At 45.4% G+C, this 14,824-nt stretch overlaps 1 pseudogene and 1 gene segment (V, D, J or C); one reads left to right on the forward strand and one right to left on the reverse strand.

The window, feature by feature from the left end:
- Positions 1-372: 372 nt before the first annotated feature.
- Positions 373-14,824, forward strand: part of LOC113583843 — a 30,818-nt gene continuing 16,366 nt past the window's right edge. Inside the window, 2 exon segments of the V gene segment in view lie at positions 373-408; positions 484-808. Of these exon segments, the coding sequence occupies positions 540-808 (269 nt within the window).
- Positions 3,931-4,030, reverse strand: LOC113583858 (annotated as a pseudogene).

Below are 14,824 nucleotides of genomic sequence, written 5' to 3' on the forward strand. Positions count from 1 at the left end.
CTCCTTCACCTCTGAGCCATCCACTGTCCAGCTCACCAGCACCGACTGTGGAGAGTAGACAGACAGCAGGCAGAGCAGCAAGGCTGATCCCTCAGACAGCTGCAGAGAGGACAGGGCTTCACCGTGGGACTGTCTGGAGAGGAGACACACCAGACAGATACGATTAAATATACACACACACACACACACACACGTTATCATGTAAGCTAAGAGAGGTGGTATTGGAGTTATTTCCATAGAGATCAGTCACTTTGCATGTGCTGCACCTGCTTCAGTGCTCTGGGAGTGTTTATAGTCCTGTGGGTTTAACACTTCATGACTGAGAGCTGCCTGGCCCAGCAATCTCACCCACAGCAACCATGACTTTGATCCCCATCTTCATCTGCACACTGGCCCTCTGGACTCAAGGTAACATTATTTTAAGTTACAGATTTAATATTTACTAAAATCATTGTTTAATAACTTATTAATACTTTACTTCAGAATCCAGAAGTTTCTTCTGCTCTGCAACTCCAGTGACTGTGACTCAGACTCCTGGAATGAAAGCAGCTCTTCCAGGAGACACAGTCAGCATCAGATGCAGTATTGACCCAGGGAATTTTCATCTTCACTGGTATCATCAGAGACCTGGAGAAACTCCTAAACTCCTGATCTACTACACAAGCAACAGAGCATCAGGTATTCCAGATCGTTTCAGTGGTAGCGGATCAGGTAATGACTGCACTCTGACCATCAATGGAGTCCAGACTGAAGATGCAGGAGATTACTACTGTCAGAGTGCCCATAATTTCGGGGGTAGCTGGGTGTTCACACAGTGTTAGCAAGTTGTACAAAAACCTCCCCTCAGTCAGACTGCACTGCTGCAGCTGGGACCTACTGCAGGTGTTGATGGGGAGGATGTGATAACACAATGAAACACTCCGTGGACGAAAGGAACTACAGCACACTCAATACTGTTTATGGTTAACATGTACTTTTGCTGTCAAAAATACATTTTATAATAGTTTTTATTAACTTTCTAAAAAAAGTCATGATTGAAAGGAAAATACATTCTAATAGACCCCTGCCTGTACCCAGATTACCTCTGTATGTATCCAGTACACACCTGTCTGCCATGGTTTCACTGACACAATAACAGCCATTACACACTGACTCACATCTCATGACATTTCCTTCCATATCCAACACCAATACTGTAACAATGAGTGGTAAGGAGGCAGACATGTTAGGGACAAATTTATTAGGGACAAATCCAGAGTCATAATCGTCAGAGTAATCTAGGGTCATGGAGCCAACAGACTCCAAGAATACATGATAAATAAACAAAAGCACAAAGACAAGCGTGAGAAGCATGGTATAACTAATGATTTCCCTTAGGAATAGGCAAGAGGCAGAACGCATGTGCAGGGGGTGGTTTAGCAACAAGGGAAACAGTTACAAAGGGCAAAATAAACAGGGGCAAGAGGAAGACACTGAGGTAGAACACATGCACTAGACAAACAAAAAGCACGGGTGACGACAACACAGCTGAACTGAAACAGGACAGAATGAGCGTGACTTACCAAAATAACCAACGACCTAAAGGACAAAACACAGGGTTTAAACAACCAAGACAATCAGGCACAGAACAGACTCAGGTGAACATGGAGAGCCAAACCACAGGCTGGAATGAAAGACCAGACGAGGGGCAGCGAAAACGAAATTAAGGAGCGAAACCAGGACGTGCAGGAAAACAGACGACAAGGAAACCATGACAACAGGGACGCCAAGATGGCAGCCACTCCTGACAATAACAGAGGCTAGAAAACACGAAGGCTAGTATAAACATACAGGCTAGGAATTACATAAATAGACTTGGATAAACAAAACAACAGTTATACATACATACAGTGAACAGCCAAGACACAGGGAACAAGACAGCGTTTCAAATACATTACCTTAACAAGGCTAGAAATGAGGAACAGCTGTGAAAAACCAAAAGAGGAATGGAGAAAATGAAACTATGGAATGGAGCCAAAACAATACATGGAAAGACATGGAAACCATGGAAAATGGAAGTGAGGAGGGACCAGCTGTGTGCTGAATGACACAATACCAGAACAAATCAGAAGGCTTAAACAGAGGCTCTATTTCAGGTGTACTAGACACTTACAATCACTGGGACTCTCTCAGAGCAGCAACAGTGTTAACTTGTGTGTTAATGTAGACACACAGCAGTCAAATGCCCACATTCATGGCAGTAAAATAAAATGGTTTCTGGCTCATTGGGGCTTGTCGTAGGGCTGGGTGTTACTGTAGATGGGGCTTTTTGGGAACATGATTTCTTATGTGGCCAGGAAGAAGAACTAAAGGCAGTTTAGTGTGTCAACACAAACATGTGTGCTAACACAGCCACATGTGTCAATATCAAAACCTTCAGTTCATTTACATGCACAACTGGCTTGGAGGGCAATATTTAAATTCCTCCAGCAGGAGTAGTTCCTTCAGATCCTCAGGACTCCCTCCATGGCTGGCAGCACACCATCTGTCAAAGAGTAAGGTCTTTACTCAGGTGAACTCAAAGGTTTGACTAAACTTTATGGCCAGTTCAGTGTTGTGCCTATGTGTACAAATTTTTCTTTAAAATTTTATTTTTTTTTACTGTTTATTCACCAGATCACAATACACAATAAAACACCAAAATTCAAATAATCACTTCAACAATAAAATACATAAGATGAATAAACGCAATAGACAAATAAACCATCCATAAAATACAAAAATCAATAATCATTCTCAATAAAAATCACTTCTCAGCCTTTCGTACTTAGCAGGTAAAAATGTGATTTAAAAAACACTAAAAACTAAAAAAAACACTAAAACTCTAAGATAATAGCCCCCCAGCCAATTCGTCCCCCAGGTTAATAAGTCCTCTCAGGCCAATGTCCACATCATCATCATGTCCACGTCCATCATCCTCAGTGGTACAGCCTGTTCCAGTATATGAGGGCTCACTAATAGTGCCCATACAAAGAATGCTGGGCGTCACCTCTCCCCTGGGGGTACTAGAGGCCTGGGGGGCACTGGGTGCCGCCTCCTCGGTCAGGGTGGCCCTCCTCTCCTTGGCCACTGGTCCAACTTCACCGGGGGTACTTGAGCCGGCCCTCGCCCACTTCCTGGAGCTTGCAAGTGCTCCAGCCGGGGCCACCTCCTTGTCATGGGACTGCCCGGAACTAGGAGACCCGCTTCTCAGGGGGGGAGGCGTGTGGTTGGAGGTCCACGCTCCATCTTGCCCCATAGCCTGGACCTCTTCCACCACCACTTTCTGGCCTTCATCTCCCTTCTCCGGCTCCAAAACCTCCGCAGGGACTCTCTCGGGGGGGGATGCCGGCTCTCCCTTCCTGCTCCCAACCACCGTCGCCGCATACGTCCTCCCTTGCCTGGGATAGGAACGGGCCAAATGTCCTTCTCCCCGGCAAACCCTGCACCTCCGTGGGCCCCTGCAGTCTCGAGCCATATGACCCGGGTCTAAACAGTTCAAACATTTCAGCTCCGGGCAGTCCTCTATCTTGTGTCCGTGGTGCCGGCAGCTCCGGCAGAAGGCCGGCTGATCCCTGTAAAACAAGTACCTTCGGTTACTGCCTAGGACGAAGAGGGTAGGGGGGTGCAGCAACCCCCCCTCCCCGTCCTCTTTAAAAGTCACCATAAATTGGCGGCGCCCATTCCAAATACCCAGCTCATCCCGGACATAACGTTCCCCTGGATGCACCTCACCATATCCCTGGAGGAACCTGCGGATTTGATCTGTGAGTACATGCGGGTTGAACATGTGGGTGGTAATCAGTTTCCTGTTACCATCCCACAGAGGTTCAACCGCAAAATATCGACCCACAGGGTGGCGCTGTAATTCCACCCTCTGCTTCAGTACTCGCCGATACACCCCCGTAGAGGAGAGCGTAACGTCAAAAAACCTCAGAGGCAATCAATTTCGTAATCTGTCCAATAAGAACAGATACTACACTTGATCTTAGCCAAAAGGCCGAGAAGCGAAGCCTATGTGTACAAATACTGGAAAATAAGCATCTACCTCATTTTCCCTAAACACAGGCACCAAGGTAATGTGGCGGCTGATAGTGAAATTAGGTCTGCTGCTGCTTCCCGGTGGAGTGACGGTCAGAGGGGGTGGAGACACCAGGAAGTCAAAACATCCCCACTAGCTGAGGTCAAAATGGCAGCCACATGTGGAGAGATGAACTTCTAAGGCCATGGAACGGGCTTTCTGCTCTCATGTTCCACACTCTTTAATCTGCTAATCAAGGAATCTGCAAGGAATGGAACTGTAGCAGCTGTAAATTACACTCCTGCCTTTTAATCTCCAGCTCCAACTCCCATAACCGCATCTTCCAGATGGGACTGGCCTTATCCCCTCCAGTGGGGATGAGACAGCAAAGGACTTCTGCTTTTCTGAGCTGCATTCATCAGTGACAGTGGGTCAGTGGTTAAGACCTCCATGCTGCTACCAGTGAGATGGTGGTTTGAATCTTGAATGAATCTCAGTGTGAGTTTAATAATGAGCATGAGGGCTGTTGGTATCAATATTCCTGATTTGCTGTTATGGCCGTGTACAAAGATACTGAACCCCATGTTCTGATTTCTAGTATGCACACACTGATATCCACCCTACTTTCCTTCTCTGTTTAATCTCACCTCCTCCATTGCTGTCTACCTTTTATCAACCTGATTCTCTCTACTTGGATACAGTTACTAATACTTTCCTTTCTATACTCTCCTTGTCAATCAGTCTTCTGTGCTCTCTCTCCTACAGACCTGTAAGATCTGCCCCACCTGCCCCCTGAGTAATGGAAACACTGCGTTGCCACAAGAGAGAACTAAGGACTGCGGTGGAGGAAACCTTACCTAGATTCAGGCCTCAGCTCATATCAGTCTCTCCTATCCAAGTTCTCACTGGATGTAAAATTTGCAAAGTGATTCTACTACAGAGAAACATTTCAAACATCTGGTCCACGCAAGCACTTCGCCCCTCATCATCTGGGTCACTCCTTCTCCCGGTCTTAGTCAGACCCATTGGGGGGGGTACTGTCACACTCCTTGTGGCATCCAGCCAGCCTCGCACACACAGATCACCATCCTGCACATACCAATCATATTAGAATTTGTGTTGTTTTCATCATAATTAGAATAGAATTAGAATTAATTATTTGATATTAAGTGCAATGTAGAATTGATAAAATCCATAAACAATTTACATCATAATTTTAAATGTTTATATTATTGACTTTGTAACTGTATATTATGCAGAATATTTATTTAGATCTGTTTTTTATAATTGTTTTCACACTTGTCTCGATACCATGTCCTCTTCAAAACTGTTCACACAGTGCATTTGAAACACGCACCTCAGCACATCAGTAAACCTTTGGTGCAAAATCCACTTCAACCACCAAAACACTTCAAATTTCATCCTAAAGTGACTCATGCTGCCATAGTTAGGGTTAGCTTTGGTATTATTTGGTTAGGCTTAGCATTGGTATAGTATATCTATATTGGTATAGCGAATGCACTGTTTCTCATGTTCTTTGCTGTGACATTGCTTCCGTAAATTCAGTACTGTTTAATTTATTGAATAGAGAAACTGCTTCCTGTTATGGGGTGAGAGAGAGAGACAGAAGCTTGCCAATAAAACAGCGCCACAGTTGATACACCACAGTTTTGCATTCCCTGGTTTCCTTATTCCTTATGGTTTATTATAACAAACACAACGCAGAGCTTCACTAGGGAGCCACTGTGAGAAAGGATTACTATAATATATGCTTTCTCCCACAAGACTGCTGTGTCATTTAGTGCACAATGAAATTCAAAGCACAAACAACTTGTAACTGTAACATTTCTGCTGGCCCAACTGCCGCAGGGCGTGGGGCAGAATGCACAGACTCCCTTAATGACATTAAACAAGTATAACAAGGGTGATACACATAACACTGACGGAAAACATGACTGTACACTTAACGTTAAACATAGAACAAGGATACATTAATATACAATTACACAAAACAACGTTACGGCTATAATAATCAGGATTGACACAGATGTAGTGACAATGACCAACAAAGAGAGCACACACTGACGGGTTTAAATAGACACAAGACATTAACATTAAAACCTGCGCGTGGGTGCAATCTCAGGGGAGGGAGTGGTTGCAACACCAACAAACACAGTACATGTGGCTTCCCCTGCACATGCTGGCCGTGACCTATGCGGGAGGAGCAGTCCGTGACAGTAACACTGTAAATACATATACTAAGTGTTTGGCTTTCCTTTATTTTACCTCCACAAACATTTCAAGCCAGCTAAAGAAACTTTTGATCTGTTGTCTTACCTCTCACAATAGATGTCATGACTGAGTGTGCTAAATTTATACTGTAAATGGATGATTTCCTGTATCAGAAACCCAGAATAACAATATTTACTGTATAATGTTGTAACGGCCAGAGTGCCGCAAGGCAAGGAGCAGGACCTACAGACTCCCTCAACTGGGACAGACATTTATTAACACACGACAGAGACACCAGTACTCACATGCAACATAAACAGTGAACATGAATACGACAATGGCTAAAATGAACAATGTGAACATAAACAATGACCAACAATGATGCACACACCAACAGGACTTTAAATACATACGCACATAACGAGAATAAACCAGGTGCAGGTGTGTGTTATACAACATAGGAGTGATTACAAATGAGACTGCACGCAGTGGGCCATACCATGTGACCAGTGGGAAGGGGAGCGTTCCATGACAAATGTAAAAGAATTTATGGTAAAGAAACAAATCACAAAAGCCATAGTGTTCTTCAGAGGGTTTACTGTATTTTAACATTTGTTCTCACAGTGCAAAGTACTGTAGATCAGAAATGAAAAATATATACAAACAATTTTGGATTATCCATTTAGTCATGTCCGACTCTTGGATACTCAGTAGGCCAGTCCCCTCCAGGGTTCACTGTTCTTCATGGCTTCTTTCAGTTGCTTGATGTTCATTCCCATGTCCTGCTTGATGGTATCCAGCCAACGGGTTCTTGGTCTTCTCTGTTTCCTTCTATCACTGACCATTCTGAGTAGAATTTCCTTTTCCAGTAAATTTACTCTCATCACATGTCCAAAATCGGTCAGATCTTACCTTCCCGGGAATCCCCTAGGTTAACATATTCCCGAACATCTTTATTGGTAACTCTAGGGATTCGTAGGAGCACCACAGCTCAAAGGTGTAGATTTTTCTTCTGTCTGCTTTTGTCAGTGTGCATGTCTCGCAGCCATATGTCACGATTGGAAACATGATGGCTGTAATCAGCCTTTGCCTGATGGTCCTTCCATTTCCAGATTTGGTCTATGTTCACCATGGACACATGCCCCAGCACTAATCGACGCTTAATTTCTGCTGTTGAGCCTCCACTGTGATCGATGAGGAACCCAAGGAATACGAAGTTATCAACCACTTCTATTTCTTCATTATTGATCTTTATGTGGACTTCCTTGTCAGCAGTGGTCATGATCTCTCCTCACGGTCTTCTTGATGTTCAACTGACGTCCCATCTTCTTGCTTTATTCTTTAAGCTTCAGGATCAGCTTCTTCAGGTTCTTCTCCTTCTCTGCCAACAGGGTTGTATCGTCTGCATATCTAAGATTGCTGATGGTTCATCCACCTACTTTCACCCCAATGCTCCAATCATCTAAGTCCAGCTTCCTCATTATCACCTCTGCATAGCGGTTGAAAAGAAAAGGTGAGAGGATGCACCCTTGTCTTGTACCTTTTTTGATCTTGAACCATGGAGATGATTGCTTACACTGGTACCTGCAAAAACCCAGAGAAGCTCCTAAACTCCTGATTAGATATGTAAACACATTACAGTCAGGAACTCCAGCTCGTTTTAGTGGTAGTGAATCTGGATCTGACTTCACTCTGACCATCAGAGGAGTCCAGACTGAAGATGCAGGAGATTATTACTGTCAGAGTTACCATAGTGGCTATGTGCTCATACAGTGTTAGAGAGTCGTACAAAAACCTCCCTCAGTTAGACTGCACAGAGACTGCACTGCTGCAGCTGGGACCTACTGCAGGTGTGGAGGGGGAGGATGTGATACAGCACAATGACACACTCTGTGGACGAGATGAACCACAATACACTCACTCACTACTGTTTATGGTTAACATATACTTTTGTATGTCAAAAATACATCTGAAAAATATTATATTTTTATTCTAATAGTTTTATTACCTTTCTGAAAAAGTGATTGTGCTGATGAGAATCCATTACAGATTACCCAGCCTGTCTCCAGTTTACCCTGACTGTACCCAGTTTAGCCTGCCTGTACCCAGTTTACCCCTGCCTATCTCCAGTTTACCTCTGCCTGTCAACAGTTTACCCCTGCCTATTCCCAGTTCACCCCTGCCTGCTTTCATTTTACCCCTGCCTGTCTCCAGTTTACCCCTGCCTGTTCCCAATATACGTCTGTCGGCCAGGGTTTCACTGACACAATAACAGCCATTTACACAGACTCACATCTCATGACATTTCCATCAATATCTAACACTAATACCATCATCATTACTCAGTGAACACTAATATAAAACATCATCCAGCTAGTCCAGTATTCTAAAGTCTAAAGTCTAATGTTCCTAGCAGACCCAGAGAGGGTGTGTAAGAATCAAGTTGTTGTTAGAACAAAATCACTTATATTAGTCTAGTATGAAGAAGCTCATGTACTTTAGACATGGACTGTCCATCTTATGATCTAATACCTCTTCTATCCTCATGCAGTCCTCATGATCACCAGAATTAGTTGGTTAACCTACAACTGCTCCCAACCAACTCTTCTTATCAACTTTCTGACCTTCATACACACACACACACACACACACACACACACACACACACACACACACACACACACACACACACACACACACACACACACACACACACACACACACAGTCTCCCTTCCATAAACCAATTCCCTTTTTCTCTTAGCTACAAATATCTTGCTTTTTTAGTTATAAAGCACCTTTCAAGGAACCCAGGGTTGCTTTACAGTTAACACACACAGCTTTTACATCCATTCACACGCTGGAGTTAGAACTACTCTGACTACAACGGTCTCTCGTGTCTTGATTTTGGGCTTGTTCTCTATGCGTAAGTCAAGAGAATATGTGCAGATGGCTGGACAAACCTGGATAGAGAAGTGGTGACCATAGCACTGGGACCGAATTTAATGTTGAACAAGAGACAGAACACACACATACACATAAACTACATAATCAATGAACAAACACTTCACAGTCAAAATGAATCATGTAACTTTACTGTTCAGGGGTGTTTATTCCTCACCCAGTGTTTCCCAAAGTTAAACTAGTAGATCACCTCATTTAACCTCTACTACATACAGCCTGCACACTATAACAAAATATAACCTCACATTCAGAGTACTGCAGTAGGAAATGTCTCAGTAAACATACGGAGACCCATCAGGAAAGAAGAGACCCATCAACAGACCTGAACTAGAAGAACAAATGAAAGTGTAGCTCAGCTGGCCCAGTCTGTACTGTGTGTGTGAGTCAGATTTACATGGACAGGGTAGAGCAGCTCCCAGAATAGAGCAGCACTGTGTCCAGATGTCCAGTGTCCCCAGAGTGAGATTAGAGCCCTATCACTTTAGATTCAACATCAGCATGGAGAGCCATCCTGCCTCATACTAGCATTATGGGACTCAGCTACAGAGGGTCTGGAGACAGTAGGAACACACCAAGTGTGCTTTCTCACTTTCTCTTAATGCTCACACTGGTCTCGCATATTTCTCAGATGGGATGGACTTTTTTCACTCCTTCACATTAAACTTTCAGATGTTTTGCTCATTACATTTCAGCTGGAGTGGAAAATCTCTTAGAATGACTAAATGTTTATGTTACAGTTGTGTGTCATGCTTTTTGCTTTATAACCTGTTCTGGTAGTTGATGTGTGCTAAATTATTTTATTGATGTTAAAAATCAACACACAGATATAAGGTAGCATGTTAAATGTGTTTTTGTGAAATTGTTTTCTTTTAATTCAATTAATTCATAGTATTTGTACTGTCTTTTTGTAAATCTTTTTCTCATTTTAATGTAAAAACTGCTCATATTTCAAACTAGAATTTCACGTTGAAAGAATAAATGTAAAGAGAGTAATGTTAGATTTTAGGGATTTTATTGAAATGACAAAGCAGAAGACCATTTTATGAGTGAAGTCCAAATCTATGTTGTAAAGTCCCAGTGAAACAGAAGAGAGTGTGTAGACTAAAGCAGAAGATTGTGGGAGTTCACTCCTCAGGACACTGCCCTCTACTCAATGTCTCTCTGACAGGAGACTGGGAGTCCTTAGTGGCCTCACAGGTCACTGTCTTCTTTAGCCACTCCTCCTTCTGGAGGGTCAGGGTGCTGCTCCAGCTGTAGAGGCCGTCCTTCTGCAGAAGCCCGGAGCTCTGGCTCACCCCCGAGCTCCAGCTGCTACCAGCCACCTTCCAGCTCAGCTTCCAGTCTGAGGTGAAACCCTTGTTGGCCAGACACACGAGTGTGACCTTCTCCTGCTGCAGCTGTACACTGGAGGGGGGCAGGACCTTAAGGGTGGGCGGGGCATCACCTAGGAGACACAACACAGTCTACAGCTCAGATAGGCAGGGACACCTGTCATTCACTACAGACACTGCTAACACCTATCTCTACAGGTCTATCACCCATCTCTACTGGTGTAACACCCATCTCTACTGGTGTAACGCCCATCTCTACTGGTCTAACAACCATCTCTACTGGTCTAACAACCATCTCTACTGGTCTTATATGTGTCTGCCACCCACGTTCTCTCACCTCAGCCACCAAGTCTGTATACTTCAGCTTCTTCCTTTTGAATGTTTTTTGAGAGACGCCGTCCGTCCTGATCCTGTTCCCGGCGTGAGAGACGCCGTCTCTCCTGATCCTGTTCCTGGCATAGTGTATGCACCCAGTTCCATTCCTGTACCGGCATAGTGGATGTCGCCCGTCCTGATCTGGTTCCTGTTCCGGCATAGTGGATGCAGCCAGTTCTGTTTCTGCTCCCGTCATAGTGGAGGCTGCCAGTTCCGTTCCTGTTCCCGGCATAGTGGATGCCGCCAGTTCCATTCCTGTTCCCAGTGTGAGACACCACCCATCCTGAACCAGTTCCTGTTCCCTTCGTGAGAGACGCCGCCTGTCCTGCTCCTGAGCTGAGTGCTGTAGTTGCGCCTCCGAACCTCCCTCACCCACTGCTGAGCGCCTCAGCCACTCCCTCAGCACTCTGGGACCAGCTGTGGGCCACTGTTGCTGCACTGCTGGAAGCCCAGTTAGACTCTGTTCCTGGCATGGAAGACACCACCCATCCCTGTCTTCAGTGTGGAGGACGCAGCCTGGCCAGCTCCGGTCCCCGGCAGGAGAGATGACACCACCGTCCAACCAGTTCTGGTCCCCAGTGCGAGAGATGACGCCACTGCCCGACCAGCTCCGGTCCCCAGCGCGAGAGATCATGGCGCCACCCGGCCAGCTCCGGTCCCCGGGGAGAGTGATGACCCTGCCGCCTGGCCTGATCCAGCCCCCCGGTGCGAGAGACCCCACCCCTCCTGAGCCTGTTCCTGGCCTAGTGGTGGCCACCCAAGAGGCCTCTCAATCTGTTCTTGTTCCCTGTGTCAGGTCTGTACCTGTAAGCGCACTCCTGGATCTCCCTGCAGCACCGCTGACCACTGTGGCCACACCTCCAGACCCTGCAGCTCTGCTGAGCAGCACAACCCCGTCTTTGGACCTCCTGGACTCGCTGCTGAATGCTGCAGCCATGCCCTCGGGCCCGCCGCCGCTGAACATTGCATCACCGGACCCGGCTGTTCCTAGAATGGAGGAGGCCGCTCCAAGTCCCAGCTCCATGTGCAAGGCCTGTCACCATGGTTGCTCCTCCAGACTCCCCTGTGACCCTTAAGACCTCCCCGTCAGCCTCCCAGACCCCTGCATTTCCTGTGTCCACACCATTTGCCCTTCCTGTACCTCCTCTGCCCCTTGTGGCTGCTGTGCCAGCCCCCATTACTGCCCCCTTGTCTGCTTCTGTGTCTCCAGTTCCTGTGTTGCCTGCTCCTGGTTTTGTCCTTGTCGCTGTTCAAGTGTCTATCCCTGTTTGTGTGAGGATTGTCCGTCCTGTTACTCTGCCTTGTGGTATTACTATTCCCTTGTCCGTCCCAGTACCTGCACCCATACTTGTGGTGTATTTTGTTCCTGTGTCCGTCTCTGTCATCATTCACATCATGTCCTCTACCCCTGCCCCGGGGCCTGTAGCTGTGCCTGACACCAGTTGTTCTGCTCTCCTCTCTCCGCCTGTCTCTATGCCCATCTCCAATTCCATCGAGGTCTCCAGTCCCACTCCTTTTCCCCATCTGACTCCTGTCCCACAATCTGTCCCTACTCCACTGCCTGTGCATGGCTTAGCCATGCAACCCATACATACCCCTGGTCTGGTTGCATTCCCTGACCGCAGTCCTGCCCCGTCTCCTGTGCCTGTCTGTAGTCCTACCCCTGGACCTGTGCCTTCTTTGTTAACTCCAGGTGTTTTCCCATCTGCTTCCTGCTCTGTCTCGTCTTTCCTGGCTCTGCCCTTTGGCCCTGGCTCTGCCTCGTGTAACCCTTTGTTTCCTGCTGACCTCCTGCCTCTGTTCCTACGTTTGGTTCTGGTTCTTGTACTGTTCTGGCCGTTCCTTTCCCCCGGTTTCTGTGTCTGACCCTGTGTCTGCTCCTGTAGGTCCTCTGTTCGTGTACCTGCTCCTCATCGTGTCCCGTGTTTTAACCCCGATTCTTGCCTGTCTGTTCCTGTGTCTAGTCTGGTTCCTGTCCCGGCTCCTTGTCTTGTTCATTCTGTTTCTGTCAGTGCCTTGTACTTGTCCTGTTTTGTTTTGCGTGCCACGGTTTTATGCGCATTAGGGGGGGTTCTGTCACGAATGGCCACCCTCCTGGCATCCCTGTTGTCAATTTCCCCGTCTTCTGTTTTCCTGGTTCCATGCCTTAGTTTAATTTTCTCCACCCCTTTGTTTGATTTTCCACACCTGTCCCTCGTTAAGTTTGTGTATTTAAATCATATCTTGTTCCCGGTGTTTTCGCTGGTCTTTGTATGAATTATTGAATGATTTGTGTATGTGTTTAGCTCACTGAATGTTTGCATTTTTATACATATGGTAGTTTTGGTTTTTACTCCGTGTTTCCTAGCCCTGAGTTTTCCCTAGCCTAAGTATAGCCTGCTTTCCCATTTGCCTTCATGTGGTTTTTGTTTTGTTCACTCATGTATCCCTGTGCTCTATGATAACAACTCTGTTTTCAGATTTGCACATAATAAATCTTGCTCTACTCCGCACATGCGTCTGCCTCCTTACCACACAGCATTAGACATAGGTGTAATTATAATTATTTGGCATAGTTGTTTAACAGCTGAGGAAAGCAAGGCCAATTTAAAGAACTAGGTTTACCCTGTGGTGCAAACACTGATCCCTAATGAGTGTGAACTAGAATTCTGAAAGCTTCAATCGAACGGCTGGAGATTCTTTTTGAAGAATGGCCCAAATCAGACTATAGGTAGGTAAGAACTGCTCAACAGAAGTACTGTATTTATTATTAGTTACATTTACAGTCATATGAAAAATATAGAACACCCTCTATGAATTTTGTTTTACCTATCAGGACATAATACAAAAGACGGCCCTTAGCAGGTCTTAAAATTACAACCATTTTAATTTTAAGCAAAAATGGAGCAAAAATGGAGAAGCCGTGTGTGAAAATCTAAGTTCATCCCATGAATCAATAACTTGTAGAACATTTACAGCATTTATCTAAAGCAACTTATAATTGTGACTAACTACTATTTGAACAACTGACATTGTAGGCCATGCTCAGGGGCCCAACAGTGCTAACTTGGCAATGATGGGACTTGAACTAGCAACTTTCTAATTAGTAGGCCAAAACCTTTACTACTGTGCTAGCCCTGCACCACCTTTAGTAGCAATAAGTCTCTATAACTTTATTAGTGTCTCACATTGTTCTGGAGGAGTATTGGCCCACTCTTCTTTAGTGTTGCTTCAGTTCACTGAGGTTGGTGATCATTTGTTTATTCACATTTATCTTAAGGTCCCATCAGAGCGGTTCAGTTGGGTTGAGGTCTGGATTTTGAATGGGCCATTGTAACACCTTGATTCTTTTTTTTCACCATTCTGTTGTAGATTTGCTGGTGTGACTGGGATCATTGTCCTGTTGCATGACCCAGTTTTGTCCAAGCTTTAGCTGTTGGATAGATGGCCTCAGATTTAACTTTACAATACATTGTTATACACAGGAGTTCATGGTGGACTCAGTGACGGGAAGATGCCCAGGTGCTGTGGTTGCAAAATAAGTCACCATCATCACCCCTTCACCACTGTGCTTGGCAGTTGGTATGAGGTGTTTGTGCCGATATTCTGTGTTTGTTTTTACCCAAACATGGTGCCGTGAATTATGGCCAAACATCTCTACTTTGGTCTCATCTGTCCAAAGGACATTGTTTCAGAGGTCTTGTGGTTTGTTTTGATGCAGCTTAAGCCATGCTTCCATGTTCTTAGACAGAATAGGCTTTTTCCTGGCAACCTTTCCAAACAAGCCACACTTGTTCACTTCTGCTTTTATAGAGGTGCTTGCTGATGATCAGTTAATCAAGGGTATTTGCTGCTACTTGCTCAAGTACCTTGCTGCTACTTACTCAAAATTCCTATGGAAGCAGT

The sequence above is a fragment of the Electrophorus electricus genome, chromosome 2, assembly GCF_013358815.1.
Source record: "Electrophorus electricus isolate fEleEle1 chromosome 2, fEleEle1.pri, whole genome shotgun sequence".
NCBI lineage: Eukaryota > Metazoa > Chordata > Actinopteri > Gymnotiformes > Gymnotidae > Electrophorus > Electrophorus electricus.